Source organism: Artemia franciscana, chromosome 9 (genome assembly GCF_032884065.1).
Source record: "Artemia franciscana chromosome 9, ASM3288406v1, whole genome shotgun sequence".
Taxonomy (NCBI): domain Eukaryota; kingdom Metazoa; phylum Arthropoda; class Branchiopoda; order Anostraca; family Artemiidae; genus Artemia; species Artemia franciscana.
The window spans coordinates 10,858,194-10,876,640 of NC_088871.1; the positions used below are offsets into that span (position 1 = coordinate 10,858,194).

Here is an 18,447-nt window from a genome sequence, read left to right on the forward strand (position 1 = left end):
TACAGCTTACTGTTTGAAAGGGTTTAGAAGCACGGGCCTAAAATGTTTTTTGGTGCTTGTGCATCCCCTTCCCCTAAGAAAACTTACTGGAAAACACCCTAATAGATATAATTTGCAACTATGCAATACTGTCTGTCCGCTAGTTTTATTGGAAAAGCGGTCTGTAACAACGGTTTATTTTCATGACTGTATTTGTGTTCACAGATGAAGGATACCTGTACCCCAGTATGGTCTCGGAGACTGGGAGGATGTTTGAACACCATTTCAATTGTTATTAGAACTTTTGCTCGATAACATGTTGGCCCTTTTACCAAAATTCTATGATGTAATATTAATAAAGTACGACTACGGACTATAGGTATTCACATTCATGACCATCCTTCTCTGTAAGAACATTACATTTGTCAATAGTGACATTAGGATTAACATACATGTAGAATTTTGTTCCACGATTTCCACCAAAACCGCATCCTTGGATTCTATTTCTAAAACCGTGCATGTTTTCGTGCGCTAATTGATTTTAAGGAGCAAGTTTGTAACTAATATACTTTAAATATTCGGAATTAGTATAAATAATGAATTTTGTTATTACATTTATTTTTTTTTATTTCGGTTTCTCTTAACAAGGACCACTTTTCACTTACAATTTGTTACTAGGGAGTGTATGATTCAAGGCTTTCTTAAATGTGAGGGAGGCTATTACTTCCTCCATTTTTCTCTGTTTTTACATTTAAGTTTAACATTCGTAAAATAATGCTTCGAGAATAAAGCACACACCTCCAAAGATTTATTCAGAGGGAAAAGTAAAATGTCAAAAATGAATTCTAGAGTCATCACCTCTAAAAGTGAATTCGCCGAATAATGTATTTTCTGTATAGAATGTATCCAATAGAGCAGGGGTAATGACCCCTGGTAGTCAAGAAGACATATAAAAAAAACGCGTAAATGAGAAAATGGTAAATATTTTCATCTAAATTTTGATAAAGCAAAGCTTCTGATTTCACTTGCCCCTTCCCCAAGGAATTTCATAGTGGCACTCAAGGTGCACCCCCTCTTCATTTTTCTTGCTGGTAATCATGTAAGTGTGATAATTTATGTCATACGTTTTTTCTGCGATAAGAGGGGAACTGTCATACCGCAACACCCATTTTTACAGGCTTAGTACAAACATATTTCGTGGGAATGAAGGGGGATTAAAGGTTAATATACCACCTCTCCCCTACCTGTGTTCTTGGTTTATCTGACAGCCCGGGGAGATTTAGAATTCTTGGTCATAAAAAGGCACTTTTTTTGGCTTAAGGTACACCTCCACCACCTAAGAAAAGACCCACCAGCTGCCCTGCATAATACCCGCTGTGCAATTCTACATAATTGCACAGAATCTTATGGAGCATCAGATGAATTAACTTAGTTGAATCAAGCTTTAAAACAAACATCAATATTAACCATGTATTTTGTATGAACTACATGCATTTTTATAAACTAACAGACCATCGTGTGGTATTACTAGTTCTGAAAATGGGAAGCTTAATCGATGTTTATTTGATAATCTTAGGTCGATTGGCTATCTCAGAGTTTGAATCAATAGTTTTTTGGTTCTTAGGGGAAAAATTGTTTTTTATTGTTTTTTTTTTATTGTTAAAAAATAAAAAACAACGAAATTGTTGTTTTTTATGAACATTAATTTTATTGTAGCAGAAAATTACATTAAGTTTAGTGTTACCCATAAAAGGCTACGATCCTGAGAAAATTTGCCCGATGTTCAAAAAAAGAGGGAAAACATCCTTTAAAAGTAAAAGAATTTTATCGTATCAGAGAACTTTGAAAAGACACATTATTTTCCCTTTTTTCTGGAAAATTTATATCCTGGGAAATTCAGGCCCCAAAAAAATGATCTAGATTACCACAGTATTGTAATAACATTGTCACATTAGTTAAACTTATGTGGAAAAATTTGAAGATTGTCATGTATGGAGAAGTTTCCATTAAACTGCTTAATTAGCAAAAATCTGGTAATTGCAAAAATATTTATATATATTTTGAAAAGGGATCACAGCGATTCAAAAACTTTAAAAACGAAAACCGAAAGTTTGAAGCTTAGTTGAAATTGCTGTTACAAATCGGACTTGCTTGAATAATCAATAGTATCTTTGAAAAGACTAAAGCATGAAAAGACATTAAATTGCTTAAAAAGTACAAAAATGGCAATTGCAAAAATATTTGTATATATTTTGACAGGGAATTACAACAATTCAAAAACCTTTGAAAAGAAGACCGAAAGTTTGAATTAAGTGAAAATCGTTATTAGAAATCGGACAGGCTCTCTGTATTATATATATTGAACCCATATACAGTGAAAAATAATGAAGTAAAAAAATTGGCAAAGAAATAGAATTCACTGCACAAATAGAACCAAACAAAAAAATAACTTCAATAATAAGTCCTGTGATGACGCGGTGGGTTTGACCTTATCTCGGTAATACGGGACCCAGAGATCGAATCATGCTGCAGAAATGCACTGCAGGGCCGACGCAGGGACCTTAGTAGTCAAGAAGCGTCGTTAATCTGATACAAATACAACTTCAACAATAAGTACGTATATAGCAATTGATATATGTACCGATAAGTAAAATAAAAAAAATAGCATAGCATGCGATCTGTAAATCCTATATTTTAGCATTATAACCCCTGGGTGTCAGGGGTGTACGGGAGAATGTTGCAAAGGGATGGTGTCTCCCTGGGAGGACGAAAATGCATATGAGGAACAATTTCTTTTTATTAAAATTAAATACATACAACAGTATTCCTAAAAAACGACTTTAAGACTTTAAAAGCCTAAAATTCCAAATTTATTCTATCCCTCCTAAAAAATATGAGTCGTGATACCAGCTTAAGCTTTTGAAGAATTCACCTAAATCGTTTGAAATAACAAAGGTGTTTTAGACTATGACTGCTAGACACAGGAGTCCTATTCATAAAACAACGATGCGCCTTCAACTTCATTTGTCACAGGGCATGTGTCAGTTCCTCAGAATCTAAATTTTCGTGAAGTTCCAATCATTCCTTTGGAGAACGCCTTGGTAGCTTGCTTGGAGTACTTCCACGATTTCATTTGTTCTCTGTGGCTGTTTTATATCGCGCCATCTAGGCCTTAGCAAAACCTGGTGAGTCAAGTATGAAATATCTTTCAATTTTTCTTCAAGCCACTCGCCATTTTGTAGAAGTGTGGAACAGACGGGCGTTGTCATCATAATTTAAGCACTGAGTGCGTTTTGTAAATTATTGGTCAGTGTTTTTTTGTTTTTGTGATTTTTCTGTAGTCAACGGGATATACTTTTGTTCCAGGTTGTAGTCCCCATGATTTTCTTATTATCATTTTGCCAACCTCTTAGTTATTTTCAGTGAAATATTAGATGAGAGGGTTTTGACTATCTTGAAAAGTAGTTGAGTGCTACTATCTCCACATTTATCCAATTTCTAGGACTTGGAATGTTGTATAGACGAAATTCCTTGCTTATAGTCTACTGTATCTGAATTTTAACACAACAATCTCATGCATTAATTTGGATTTCCATTCTCATTTTCCTCTGCTCTAAGGTCTGGTTTAGTAATATTTTGGTATCCTGGAAAGGGGTTAGGAAAATGAAACTTTCAGGGATGGGTCTACAGACTAAAGTATGTCCTGGAAAGGAATTTTGAAGTACCTACCTCCACTCCCTCTAGAAGGCCCTGAAATTTGCCTATATGACAGGTCTATACCTATTCAAATTTCGACAAAACGACATTTTACCTTAATTTTCAGTTACCAGTTGCTTTTTCTCTGCCTTTAGTTCTGAAAATGCAATTCTTTTATTTGAGTAGAATTCTGAGCCATATCAATGTTTTTTTTTTCAAAATTTAGGAAATGTATTTGAATATCTTTAAAACCCCATAAATTGGGAAAAGTTGTTAAGCTGAAAGCAATTTAGGGTAAAATTCTAGTTAATTGACTTCTTGATATCTTGGAAAGGGTTTAGGTTAGGAAAATGAAACATTCAGGGATGGGTGTACAGGCTAAAGTATGTCCTGGGAAGTTATTTTAAAGTACCCACCTTTACTCCTTCTCCCTCTAGACAGTCTTGAAATTTGCCTACATGACAGGTCTATACCTATTGAAATTTTGACAAAACAATATTTTACCTTAATTTTCAGTTAATAGTTGCTTTTTCAATGCCTTTTATTCTGAAAATGCAATTCCTGTTGTTTGAGTAGAATTTTGAGCCATATCAATGTTTTTTTTTTCAAAATTTAGGAAATGAATTTGCATATCTTTAATACCTTACAAAATGGAATGTAGCAAAGTTATGAAGCTGAAAACAATTTTGTTATATTTCAATTAAGCAGAAGATCTATTTTGCTAGGTTTCACTTATATAACACACATATTTTTAAAGGTCATCAAAGGTCAGGGCCCTCTAGAGGGAGAAGGAGTGGAGGAAATACCTTCCCAGGACGTACTTTAGTCTGTAGATTCATCCCTGAAAGTTTCATTTTTTAACCTAAACCCTTTCTTAGATAGCAAGAAGTCATTTAACTAGAATTTTGAGCCATATCAATGTTTTTTTTCAAAATTCAGGAATTTTATTTGTATATCTTTAAAACCTTATAAAATGGAATTGAGCAAAGTTATGAAGCTGAAAACAATTTTGTTGTACTTCAAGTAAGCACAAGATGTATTTTGCAAGGTTTCACTTTTATACCACACATATTTTTAAAGGTCAGGGCCCTCTAGAGGGAGGAGTGGAGGTAGTTGCTTCAGAATACCTTCCTGGGACATACTTTAGTATGTAGATTCATCCCTGAAAGTTTCATTTTCCTAACCTAAAACCCTTTCTGAGATAGCAAGAAGTCAATTAACTAGAATTTTACCCAATTTTGTTTTACTTCATTCAAGCAGAAGATCTATTTTGTAAGGTTTCACTGTTATAACATCCATATTTTTAAAGGTTATGACCCTCTAAAGAGAGTGGAGGTAGTTCAAAACACCTTCCTGGGACAAACTTTAGCCTCTAGACCCATCCCTGAATGTTTGATTTTCCTAACCTAACCCCTTCCCAAGATAGCAAGAAGTCACTAGACTAGAATTTTACCCTTTTCTTTCCCTAGAGCTAAGAATTGAAATAATAAAGCTGTAAAACTTCTTAGTTCTGAATTGAGCAAATTTATAAAGCTTGAGATGTTTTCCTTCTGTCTCATTTGGGTAGGCTAGTTGATCCATTTCTCATGGTCTCTCATTTTTATAACTCAGGCTCTTGAAGGTCATCAGAGATCAGTACCCTTTAAAGCTCTGGGTGAAGTTCTAGACAAACTACTTTTTCCCATTTTGGAAAGTAGTTAGGCAAGAAAAACAAAACTTTCAGGGATTGTTGTACAGACTAAAGTATGCCTTAATTTTGAAGTACCTACCTCTACTTCTCCTACTATGGGGCTTTGAATTTTGATTACCTTAAAATTATTGTGCTGTAAAAGTAAAGCCTGTTAAAATAGAAATGAAGTTCTAGAAAAGAATTTCAGCTTCACAACTTTGTTCAATCCCAATTTATGAGGTTTCAATGATATGCAAATATATTTCCCAAATATAAAAAAAAGAAACATACGGCTTAAAGTTTTACTCTCATTCAAAGGAATTGTATTTTCAAAGCTTGAGCCAGAGAAAAGAAACTGAAAATTAAGGTAGGCCTATAATATATATAATAGGCCTATAACCTATAGTTGGCAAATTTAAAAGACAGAAATCAGAAAGAGGGTTAACATAGTGGCTTGGTAAAACCTTCCTGAATTATGTTTTTGATTATGGATTTATTACTGAATATTATATTTTTCTAACATAACCACTTTCCAAGATGGCAAAAAGTAGCTTGTCTAGAATTTTCCTAGCTTCATATCTTACCTTAAGAGTTTCACTCACAAAAACTCAACTCTTTTCCAAGATAAACAAAATCTCCTTGTCTAGAATTGCCTTCTTTACTCCTACTAAGGTTACCAAGCTAGAATGAAATGGTCTTGTATAGGCTAGTCTTTACCTTAATTAGGTCTAATATAATTCTCTTTTTTTGAATTGTTGATGCTTTTGTTTTCTTTGTGAATAATTTGCTTGAGCATTAGGCCAATGCTATTTTTATTATAAAAGAATCCAGACCTGAACAATTGTAGCTAGCAGCTTTGAGTATTCCTTCGATTGCTCCTAGCTGCAATTTAAGGTAACATATTTTGCATGCAGACCTGCTATACCCACATTGATGGCATCAGGGGACTTGCAGATTCTTCATATGACCTCTTGTACTTGCAAGGGATGAGGAGAAAACTTGACTTTAGAGGTTGTTTTCTAGCAGTTCACAAGTAGTGATTGCATCTCCTCTCTTTCTTCAATAGACCAGGGGGGGGGGGACTTTGAGGGACACAAGGCATTCCTCATACAGCTTGTCTTTTAAAGCTGGTATAAGCTTTGTTGCTCACTTTTTTTAGCACTATAGCATCCATTTTATAATGAGGAGATGCTAGGGTTATATCAAATTCCACGTGTGGATGTACAATAGTTATGTACAGCTTCTTGACCACTCAATGGCTTCCTGTTCAGGGTCATTTGTCACAACAAAGTCTAGAAAGGAGGGTTGTTGCTGGTGTCTGAATCATGTTGATTGGTCAACAAACTGTGTCAGTAGATTGTCACTGAGGGATTTAGTAGTGATACAGGAGGGGCTACTTTCAGGGGAAATCTTATACTTGCAACCCACTTAACATCAGGCACATTAAAATCTCCAAACAAAAGATTGATGAATGTTCCTAGGCATTCATCCAAGATATGAAATCAGATTCAGCTAGGTTAGAAATAAGTGGATCAGGAGCAGACACACTATGGCAGAAATGGTTCAGATCCAACAGGGAATTTCAAACAGACATACTCAGCCCAACTATCATCAGAATAAATAAAGGAATAACTAATAGTTTCAGACCTCTGTCCAGTTCTGCAATATATTACTCCTCCTCTCACACACTGGGTTATCCAAATTGCTGCATAGACTGAATCCAGGGACTTGGATGTGAGATTCTTTCAATTTTTTTTTACCTGAGTTATTAGGGCAAATTTCACAATCAAAAATAACATCTATATAAAGATCAAAACATACAACTTCCAGTTCATTGAGTTTTGGAACAAGAATGTGATAAATTGTGTTAAAAACACATGACATGTTTTTTTCTGTTTGTTATTTTAGCAGTATTGTTGTTAATCAAATTCCTTGTAATCAGGGGGGGGGGGATTGGCCCTCCCCTTCAATTGATGCCAGCATTTTTGTAATTTTCTTTTGAGTTACTATCACTTTCCTATCCAAAGGGCACTAGCCTTTGGTGAACTTGGATAGTCTTTTCATTATAAAAGTAAGACTTTCAAAAATAGAACTAGTACAGGAATGATTAAATTTATCTATGTTTTGATGAATTTTCTAGGTTAATACCCTCTGTACTTAGACAGTCCTTAATCTTGGATAAATATTTGATTAAAATTTGTCTTTCATAAGCATGGACAGTAGGTTTCTAATCTTGGGTATGATATGTTTGGTTTTAGCTACTTGGGATTGGCTGAATATAATTTAGGAATGCTATAACTATTTCAATGCTACAATAATTTTGCTTCACAGTGCTTGTCTATGATTTATATACTTCCTGCAGTTACTTTCTACAGTACTTAGATAGACTCTACAGTTAAGTAACCAGTGTAATTAAGATTGTTATTTTGTATAAAGTTAAAATAGTCAAGCTAATCTCATACTGATGAAAAATATTAAGATAAATCCAATGGTAAACAATCCACTTTCTAGGAGGTACAATATAGATTTTACAGTGATGTAAATGATGAAGTATTGATTAGCTGTCCAACAACTTGGTCTCTTAACCAATATTAAGACTAGTGGTATGAATATACCACTTGATGTGCTTTTAAGGATAAATATCCTTAGTGTTAAAACAAGGCTTTGTCAAAACTAATTTGCAGGCTTTTAATCAGCAATGTAAAAATTAACTAGTCCAAAAAGTCTAAAATTTAATGCGTAACTGCTTTACTTGTTAAATATTTAAGTGGCAATATGCCAAATTAAGTCTTAAGATTTAAAACTTCTATCATAGAATGAAATTCTGGGTCTGTTTTAGTTTTTTTTTTTTCATAGTAATTGATTACATTAGTTTTTGAGCTTCTATACAAGATCTTTGTCATTAAGCCTGCCCTTTTCAGTTTTTTTTTTTTTTTTTTTTTTTTTTTTTTTTAATTGATATACCAGGAAAGGAATTTATCAAGACATAGGGAAAGGCAAAAATCTTAGAGGGCAACTACCTATCTCTGCTTTCTTCCCCCAATTGAAGAAGTTAAATATTGTTGCAGGACGCCCAGAAATACCCCTTACTGAGAAAAATTGCTTATGAACAATGGAAGCCAATTATCAGGGGGAGCTATTACCCCTCCCTAGATTTTGAGACTACATTTTTGGTATTTCTTTTGGATAAAATGAAAAAAAAATGCCCCCCCCCCCTGCCTATATGTTGTAACAATTCACTTCTGTATTTACATAAAAAAAAATCTTTCTAATTTTTTAAGATTTAAATTTATTATGTCCCCATTTCTTTAAAGTATGAAATATAATGGCTTTTGTCCTTTTATATTTCAGATTTAGTACCTGATCAAATAAAAAGAAATGGACAAAGAAGAATTGGTTCAAAGAGCTAAGTTGGCTGAACAAGCAGAAAGATATGACGATATGGCTGCTGCCATGAAATCAGTCACAGAAACAGGTATGTTACATTTTGCAAAGCAACTAATTATAGTGTTTTTGGTATTTTTAACAAATAAAGAGTTAAATGAGACTTCCCATTCCTTAAAACAAAATAGATGGTTCTGTTGGTCAACTTACTTGCACAGATGAGAAGATCTGTAATGGTTCCAATGCTACCTATACTTGGGGGAAATGGTGGGGATGTCTTCCTAGGTTCGATTTGAGGAACCTTCTATAATGGAAGATTATGGCCAAAAATTATGTTTCTGGCTGCTCCTCTTGGGATGAGTTTCTTATGTTGTTTTCAAATCTAAGTCAGACATATTTTTCACCTAAGACTGCATCTATGATTTAGTCAGAAGGGAGTGGTTCTTGGAAGGTAATTAAGCTAAGATTTTTTCTTGTTGTTTTAGGTTTTACCGTTTGATATACCTTATACAGTTAGAGGCACATTTTCTAAAAATAAGGATTGTTACTAAAAATGAAAAAAACTTGCCATTCATTTAAAAATTTCTACATGACAGTTTTCCTTTCAAGAATTCTCTGCACATTTGAATTAAATAAAGAAACAGAACAGAAAATTATGCAGTTTCTTTGGTCTACCAGATAATTAATATGCAGAAATAACAACATACAGTTAGTCTCTTGCCTTTTCTCAGTTTTTTTTATGGCACTTGGTATTTGTTATTTGGGCACTTGGTATGGTTAATTGGAAAAATTTTAAAAAATGATATATTTTTAACTTACGAATGTGTAGTCGGATCTTGATGAAATTTGATATTTAGAAGGATATTGTGTGTCAGAGCTTTTATTTTAAGTCCTGACCTTAGGAGGGAGGCGTTGGAGGGAGAAACCTGAAATCTTGAAAAATGCTTAGAGTGGAGAGATTGGGATGGAAATAGGTGGGAAAAATAAGAACAAGTCCTAGATACGTGATTGACATAACCGGAACGGATCTTCTTTCTTTGGGGGAGTTGGAAGGGACCTCGTAACTCAGATATCTTATTTTAAATCCCGACCCGATCCAGTGTCATTGGGGGATTTGGGGGTTGGGGCCGGAAAATGTTTAGAGTGGAGAGATTGGGATGAAACTTGGTGGGAAAAAACAAGCTCAAGTCCTAGATACGCGATTGACATAACTGGAACGGATCTGCTTTCTTTGGGGGAGTGGGGGAAGTGTAATTTGGGGAAATTAGAAAAAAAGAGGTATTTTTAACTTATGAACGAGTGGTTGGATCTTAATGAAATTTGATATTTAGAAGGATATCGTAGCTCAGACCTCTTATTTTAAATCCCAACCGGATCCAGTTTCATTGGGGGAACTGGAAATCTTGGAAAACGCTTAGAGTGGAGAGATCAGTATAAAACTTGGTGGTATGAATAATCACAAGTCCTAGGAACGTGATTGACACAATCGGAGCGGATCTGCTCTCTTTTGGGAAGTTGGGGGGGGGGCGACCCAATTCGGTAATTTGGAAAAATTAGGAAACATGAGGTATTTTTAACTTACAAACGAGTGATTGGATCTTAATTAAATTTAATATTTAGAAGGACCTCGTGTCTCAGAGCTCTTATTTTAAATCCTGACCGGATCCGATGACATTAGGGGGAGTTGGAGGAGGAAACCGGAAATCTTGGAAAACGCTTGGAGTTCGAGAGATCAGAATGAAACTTGGTGGGATATATAAGCATAAGTCCTAGATACGTGATTGACATAAGCATACCGGATTGGCTCTCTTTGGGGGAGTGGGGGGGGGCTAATTTGGAAAAATTAGAAACAATAAGGTAATTCTAACTTATGAACGGGTGATCAGATATTAATGAAATATGATATTTAGAAGGATCTTGTGGTTCAGAGCTCTTATTTAAATCTTGATCAGATCCAGTCACACTGGGAGGAGTTGGAAGGGGAAATCTTGGAAAACGTAAAAATTTATTTGTCTGTATTTTACGAATTGGTGAATGAATCTTTCTTGATATATAGAAAGATCTCATGTCTCAGATGCTCCATTTTCAATTCGTATTGGATCCGGGGACATCGTACCGGGTCCAGGGGGTGGGGGGCAGAAATCTTAGAAACTGGAAATCTTAGAAAACGCTTAGAGTTGAGAGGTCGGGATGAAACTTGATGGGAAGAATTAGCACAAGTTCTAGATACGTGATTGACATGACTAGACCAGATCTGCTCTCTTTGGGGGAGTTCGGGGGGATTTCCAGTGCTTTGCACGAGTTTGGTGCTTCTGGACGTGCTAAGACAATGAAAATTGGTAGGCGTGTCAGGGACCTGCACAAAATGCCTTTATCACACTCGTTTCCCCGATTCGACCATCTGGGGGGCTGGAGGGAGAGGAAAAATAGAAAAAATGAGGTATTTTTAACTTACGAATGGCTGATCGGACCTTAATGAAGTTTGATATTTAGAAGGACCTCGTGTCTCAAAGCTCTTGTTTTAAATCCCGACCATGTCATGTGATATTGGGGGGAGTTGGAGGGGGAAACAGGAAATCTTGGAAAGTTGTAAGTGGAAATCTACGCTTAGAGTGTAGAGATCGGGATGAAACTTGGTGATAAGAATAAGCACAATTCCTTGATACGTGATTGACATAACTGGACTGAATCCGCTCTCGTTGGGGGAGTCGGGGGGGGGTTGTTAATTCGGAAAAATCAGATAAATTGAGGTATTTGTAACTTGCGAACGGGTGACTGGATGTTAATGAAATTTGATATTTAGAAGGAGCTCTTATTTTAAATCCGGACCAGACCTGATGACATTGTGGAGAGTTGGAGGGGGAAACCGGAAATCTTGGAAAACACTTCGAGTGGAGAGATCGGGATGAAACTTGGTGGGTAGAATAAGCAAATGTAGATACACAATTGACGTAACCAGAATGGATCCGCTCTTTTTGGGGGAGTTAGGGGGGTCCAGTGCTTTGGCGAGTTTGGTGTTTCTGGACGTGTTAGGACGATGAAAATTGGTAGGTGTGTCAGGCAGCTGCACAAATAGACTTGATAAAGTCGTTTTCCTAAATTCGACCATATGGGGGGCTAAAGGGAGAGGAAAAATTAGAAAAAATGAGGTATTTATAACTTACGAGTGGGTGATCGGATCTTAATGAATTTTGATATTTAGAAGGACATCGTGACTTAGAGCTCTTATTTCAAATCCCGACCGGCATTAAGCCTCTGCTTTTCCTTTTAAATCAATCTATTGATTCTTAGAATTTTGCTATGCCTCATGCCTTATGAGCTCTTGGCTCTTCCGATGTCGTCACAAGTGCCATATGAGTTCTTAGCTCTTGTTTTGGACTTGATTACATTAGCCTTTGAATAGTTCATATGTTTAAACTAGGGAAATTTTGTCTTGATGTTCAGGGACAGTTTGTTATCTTAGAGTGTGTTCCTGGTAAAAAAAAAAAAAAAAATTAGTGTATATTTACCATACATTAGACCTTTGTTCCTTCTTTGTCGCCAGAGGGACCCAGGCATCCAGAAAGAGTGGCCCACCTTCCCCCAAATTTGCTGCTGCCCAGACGCCTTCCCTTTGGGGTTGGACTGTCGAACTGATAAACTTCAGGTCCTGCTGGTATGTATGACGAAGTGTATTTTTTGGCTTTCCTCTTCTTTAGGTTCCCTCTGGTTGCCACTCAAGTACCGTTCTGGGGGTCTATTTTCTGCCACGCGGATAACATGTTTGACCTTGAGATAAAAAGATATTTTTTTTTTCTTGGAAAAAGTCTAAATTGCCAAGAATTTTATTTCTCTGCTATTTCCTTTTTGAAGGAGGGGAGTACTTGGGCTTATTCTCGGAGAAAGTAACTAACATTTCATTGCTCTCCCCTTGTCTGTGGGTAAATTTATCCGTTCTGAGTTCTAAATAAATTACATCAATAATGAATCATCCACTTAGTGGTTTTTCATACTATTTGTATTTTGCAGTTGAAAATACATGATTGTACTTTTTTTTCATTTTTCATTTTTGAAAAGACGAACTACCTCGTGAATATGAATTTTGAACTCAGCGTAATCAAAGCCCCAGGTTCCAATTTTTCCCTCTACCTCCACCTGTGTGCAAGTATTTACTTCTGTATTGTATGCATTTTGTTAAGTTTAAGATGTAAGATGTAAAGCACTAATTAAATACCTTTTTTTTATGAAAAGGTGTTGAATTAAGTAACGAAGAGAGGAACCTTTTGTCAGTTGCCTACAAGAACGTTGTTGGAGCCAGACGAAGCTCATGGCGAGTCATTTCATCTATAGAACAGAAAACTGAAGGCTCAGAAAGAAAGCAACAGATGGCTAAAGAGTACCGAGAAAAAGTAGAAAAAGAGCTTAGAGAAATTTGCTACGATGTATTGGTAAGTCTTCCAGTTTTTTTTCCCTATAAAATGTAATGTTTGTTATTGGTACGTCGGAAAGGGGAGCTATTGATAAGTATGAACCAGAAGACAAAGAGCCGAAAGGAATTCGCTATTATTTATTTGTAAGTATTCAGACCTTTCTATTATCATATTACTGAAGTCATGTTTGTAGGATGAGGGGGGGGGGCAAGTTTGTTGTTCTATCAATGGAAATACTAAAAAAGGACATTTTTCGATGAAAATACCCCCCCCCCCCAAGAAAATGATTTTTACATCCTAGGGGAAATATTGAGTGGTAAAACTCCTCTTATTTGATGCCACTGGCAACATTTCATCTAAATAAATGTTTGTTCGAATGTTGTATTATTGAATGTACAATACTAATAGAATCGCCGTTGCTGTTTTTTTTTTCTTAGATAGGTAATTTAACAAGATTTATTTGACAATTTTCCCAGAAGGTTTAAGCCTTTTGTTTTCAACCAGTAATACCAGCCTAAACTCACGTAGCGGCATCTCTGGGCTATATGGAAACGATATTACAGGTCAAGTCTTGAGATTGGGGTGGCATCAAAACACTCATCTCACTTCATATGTACTTGTCTTAAACTCCATCATCAATTTTCCTTGGATGTTTTCTTTTGTGACTAGAGGCATTTTTTTTCTTGGCTATTTTCTATTTGACGTTATATTTTTATTAATATTATATTATATTATTTTATTATATTATCAAGTGAAGATATTAGCCACTGCGGTTAATGCAACAATAAGTATAACGAGTGACTTACAGCCACTTTTTCTATCCTATATGTGTGAGATCATATCAAAATAAAAACCGTACTACAACTGTACTACCGTCCTAAAAAAATATGTTAGAAATCTTTGAGTTGTCCTTGTAGATTGTTGGGTTGGGATTTCTATTGTCGAGTTACTGATACTAAGTTTTATAATTATGTCCATTCATATTTTTATAGTTTATGGATTAGTGAAGTTTTTTGTCCACATTCCTTCAATTAATAAGCTCAAAAGGGGATAAACGTTTGTAATCTTTAAAATCTAAGATACCCGCGAGGGTATCATTAGCAATGTATTATCCGCTTCTTTTTATTCATTTGACTACAGTGTTAAGCAAAAAGAAAGAAGGCCAAAATCATTTACTGTTTTTGTTCATTATCACCTCGAAAAAAATAATCAAAACTTATTTTCCTCCCCTGTGCATGCGGATTTATGTATTAGTCCCAAGAGCGTTGTTTACAAAGTTTACGAGGGAGGATACCATTCAGAATCTTGTTTTTGCCATGATTTAAATGCGATTATTTCTCATTTTCTATTTTGATGTTTTTTCTCATTTTCTTCTTGTTTTCGGGAGGGGGGGTCGTCCTCCAAGGGGTGCAATTAATTTGTTTCTTTACCGCATGGATGTTTTGATCATGTTTTGTCTAAATAAGCAGTTGAAAATATACCATTTATTGGATGGAAACGATCCTCTTTCCTTTAGGAGAATATGTTATTTCAAAATTTGATCTAAAGAAGGTCGATAAGCTCCCTTTATAGCCAACCATGGAGCCCAGATACTGAGTGCTAGACTCTCTTTCAGCTCCATGATTTCTTTTTTATATCCGGAAAAGGATAAAAAGAGCTAAGGAGAAACGAAGGTGTAAACGTCAATGAACGAGGAAAAGAATTTAACTCTTATTTTGAAGTTGTCTCGAAAGAAAGCAGAATTATATTTGTTTGACACCTATCGCTCTCAAATGTAAATGTAGATTTTAACCTGGACTTGCTCGGATGTTTGTCGACGACAGGAAAATAATTGATTTGAAGGTACCAACGCGTATATATATATATATATATATATATATATATATATATATATATATATATATATATATATATATATATATATATATATATATATATATATATATATATATATAATTGAAATATTTCATGTTTGTTTATAGCCATGAATTATAATTAATAGCTATAAACAAATATAAAATCATCATAAAAAAGTCGTGTGGTGTATGTCACAACAAAATCATTCGTAACCCATTTGTGAGGGGGGGGAGGAGGGATAAAAGTTTCAACCTTTTTCACAGATTTGCTTCTTATCATCTTAATTTACCTAACTGATCTATTGCAAAAAAAATAGTTCCTCCCTGTACTAAAATCTTCGTATTTTTGTTTTGTCTATAATGTTGTGCATCATAGATAGGGTATACGTAATCTTTGAAAGTCCCTATTTTCTCAGAAAACCATGATATCTACCTGTCCTTATTAGAATCTTCCCATTGTTACCTTTTGCCATACTACTACTTTCAGTATTTAAGTGTTCAATGCTAAATGTACGCCTCAACAAAACCGCCTTCAGGATTTTCCTGTGGGAGGGGGTAAAAGTTTCCATAATTTTCAAATTTCAATGGTTAAACCATTTTCACGGATATACTTTCTATTCTATCATCTTGATTCACTAACTGACCTATTACTAAAAAAGAAATAATGTAAAAGAATAATAATTATTGGCACCCAATAACCTCAGGGCATTTGATTAGCTTTATAAGTTTTTGTGATGACAGACCTAGGCCAAAATTTGCATCTTAGGTGAAAAGAACTGTCCTTCACACTTCGTAGTAATAAACAAATAATTCTTCTTTTCTGTGTAGGGGTAATAACAAATTAATGATATTTTTTTTGCTACTCCGATCCTGTAATTAGTGCAGCTTTCGACCTTCTGGGTGAGGCACGTACACTTAAATTCATCCCCTGGTTTCGTCCATTTTCGGAGAATTTTGGGATATAAGATTATCCTTTGATCGGTGAGGCTCAGACCATTCAATCGGCCTTACAAGCTTTACAAATTATTAAGCCTAATTTATATATAACGAGCATTTAAAAAAATTGAAATTGTTATTCATGATTTCAATATTATTAAATCGATTGGCTACCTTACAATTTTCAATCATTAGCAAATTGCTCCTCTTTGCGAAAGAATCATAGTTTTGGTGCTACAAAATAGCAGAAAACATCACTTTTCCTTAGCACAGTCGCTAAGTCATGACAGTCGCATGATTTCATGATGATGCCAAAAAGTTGATAACATGTTATAGATAAAAAATGCATTTTTTTTATTTAGTCGCATTTTACTCCTGGTCAGTCAATTTTGGTTACTAAAAAGGGCATTAGAAATTTTAATTTCTGTTCGTATGAACCCTCTTCCGATGACCTAGGACTAATTGTTCGATACTACCACCCATGGGAAAACAACAAATGAACACGCATCCGCGATTTTTGTTCTGACATAAACGCAATATTTCGCATTCTAGTAGATTTGTCGCATTCTAGTTGCGTTCTGATATGCTGAATCTGATGGTGTGATTTTAATTAAGATCGCTTTACTCTTCCGAAAATCAGGAGTATTTTCTCATGCTCGTAGCTTTTGATGGGGCAGCATTAAACTTAATGCTGAACCAGCATAGAAAGTCAATTCTTCTAATCCTTACAGTTCGTTACCACGATCTCTTTGAATTTTAAGTTAAAATATTGCATTCATCAAAGAAAACTATTCAGCATTGTGAAAGTGCTTATTTACCGATGAAAAGCCTTAAGAATTCTTGTTCAAAATTTGCTTATTCTTTTCTGGTGTAATCTAGAATATAGGACTTTGCCAAGTTTGCCCCATCTTTTATGAACAATGTGACAAAATCCGAGTGAAAAGAATGTATTGCGTAACATCTTTGTGAATTGACTTGTCTTTCCTTTGGCGGGCCTCTTGTTCAAATTTCTGGCTTGGGTAGTTGTGTATGTAAATTTTTTTAGCTACATCTCACCTTGAGGCTGCTGCAAGGACGGTCAACCAAACTTGTCTTCTTAGACAAGATGAGCTTTTATGCTATTATGGGAGCATGAGTAATGCATTAGATGAATTTTTTGGACGTGCGACAGTTTTTAAATGGAGCGACTCAATTATGTTTTTTAATTGATGTCTGATAATCCTATCCGGAATTTGTGGTTGTTCTGGATAGGATTAAAAAATAACGATATTTTTGTGCAAACATTTGGGTAATAATATTTAAGCCTTAGTATTACTGTACTTTAAAACAAGAACCAATTTGGGGGGAGGGAAGTAAGGTGCTATTGCCTCTCCGTGATTATGAAAAATATCATTTTTATTTTGTTATTTAAAAAGAAAATCGAAAAAAAAGAGAAATATGTTCCCGTCCTACATTCTAACAAGAGCTCATGGCACTTGTGACGAGGTCGGAAGAGCTAAGAGCCAAAAGCTCATATGGCATGAGCTCTAGCAAAATTCTAAGAATCGATAGATTGATTTAAATGGAAAATCAGACGCTTAATCCCAGTCGGGATTTAAACTAAAAGCTTTGAGAGCTTTGAGGTCCTTCTAAACATCTAAATTCATTAAGATCCGATCACCCACTCGTGTAAGTTAAAAAATACCTCATTTTTTCTCATTTTTCCTCTCCCTTCAATCCCCCAGATGGTTGAATCGGGGAAAACGGCTTATCGAGTCAATTTGTGAAGGTCACTGACACGCCTACTAATTTTCATCGTCCTAGCACGTCCAGAAGCACCGAACTCGGCAAAGCACTGGAAATCCCCTCCAGCTCCCTCAAAGAGAACGGATCCATTCCAATTATGTCAATCAAGTATCTAGAACTTGTGCTCATTCCTCCCATCACATTTCATCCCGATCTCTCCACTCTAAGCGTTTTCCAAGATTTCTGTTTCTCCCCTCAAACCCCTATGTCCCTGGATCCGATTCGTATTGAAAATGGACCATCTGAGATACAAGATCTTTCTTTCACGTTTTCGAAGATTTCCGGTTTCCCTTTCAACTCCCCTCAATGTCACCGGATTTGGTCAGGATTTAAAATAAGAGCTCTGAAGCACAAGATCCCTCTAAATATCAAATTTCATTAAGATTTGATCACCCATTCGTAAGTTAAAAATACCTCATTTTTTCGAATAAGGTCCAATCACTCCTTCGTAAGTTAAAAATGCCTCATTTTCTCTAATTTTTCTGAATTAACCGTCCCCCACTCCCGTCCACATCGTTTAATCGGGGAAACGACTATTTTTAATTGAATCTGGTCTTGTCCCTGATACACCTGCCAAATTACATCGTCCTAGCTTATCTGGAAGTGCCTAAACTAGCAAAACCGGGACCGACAGAATTTGCGATAGCTATATGTCACTTGATAAATACCAAGTGCCACAAAAATGACTCGGTCGTAGTTTCTAAAAATATCCTGGGTACTTATGTATTATGTC

The 18,447-nt window shown here is 35.3% G+C and overlaps 1 protein-coding gene across 5 annotated transcripts in view; it reads left to right on the top strand.

Annotated features, from left to right (window-relative positions):
- Positions 1-3,028: 3,028 nt before the first annotated feature.
- LOC136030990 (14-3-3 protein zeta) overlaps positions 3,029-18,447 on the top strand; it is a 53,131-nt gene continuing 37,712 nt past the window's right edge. For 2 of the 5 annotated variants that reach the window (XM_065710147.1, XM_065710151.1), the window contains exons 1-3: positions 3,164-3,285; positions 8,696-8,819; positions 12,959-13,155. In XM_065710147.1, the coding sequence (XP_065566219.1) occupies positions 8,723-8,819; positions 12,959-13,155 (294 nt within the window). In that variant the 5' untranslated portion in view covers positions 3,164-3,285; positions 8,696-8,722. Of the gene's footprint in view, positions 3,346-8,695; positions 8,820-12,958; positions 13,156-18,447 lie in introns of all 5 variants that reach the window. The other 3 variants (XM_065710148.1, XM_065710150.1, XM_065710149.1) reach the window with 3 other exon arrangements.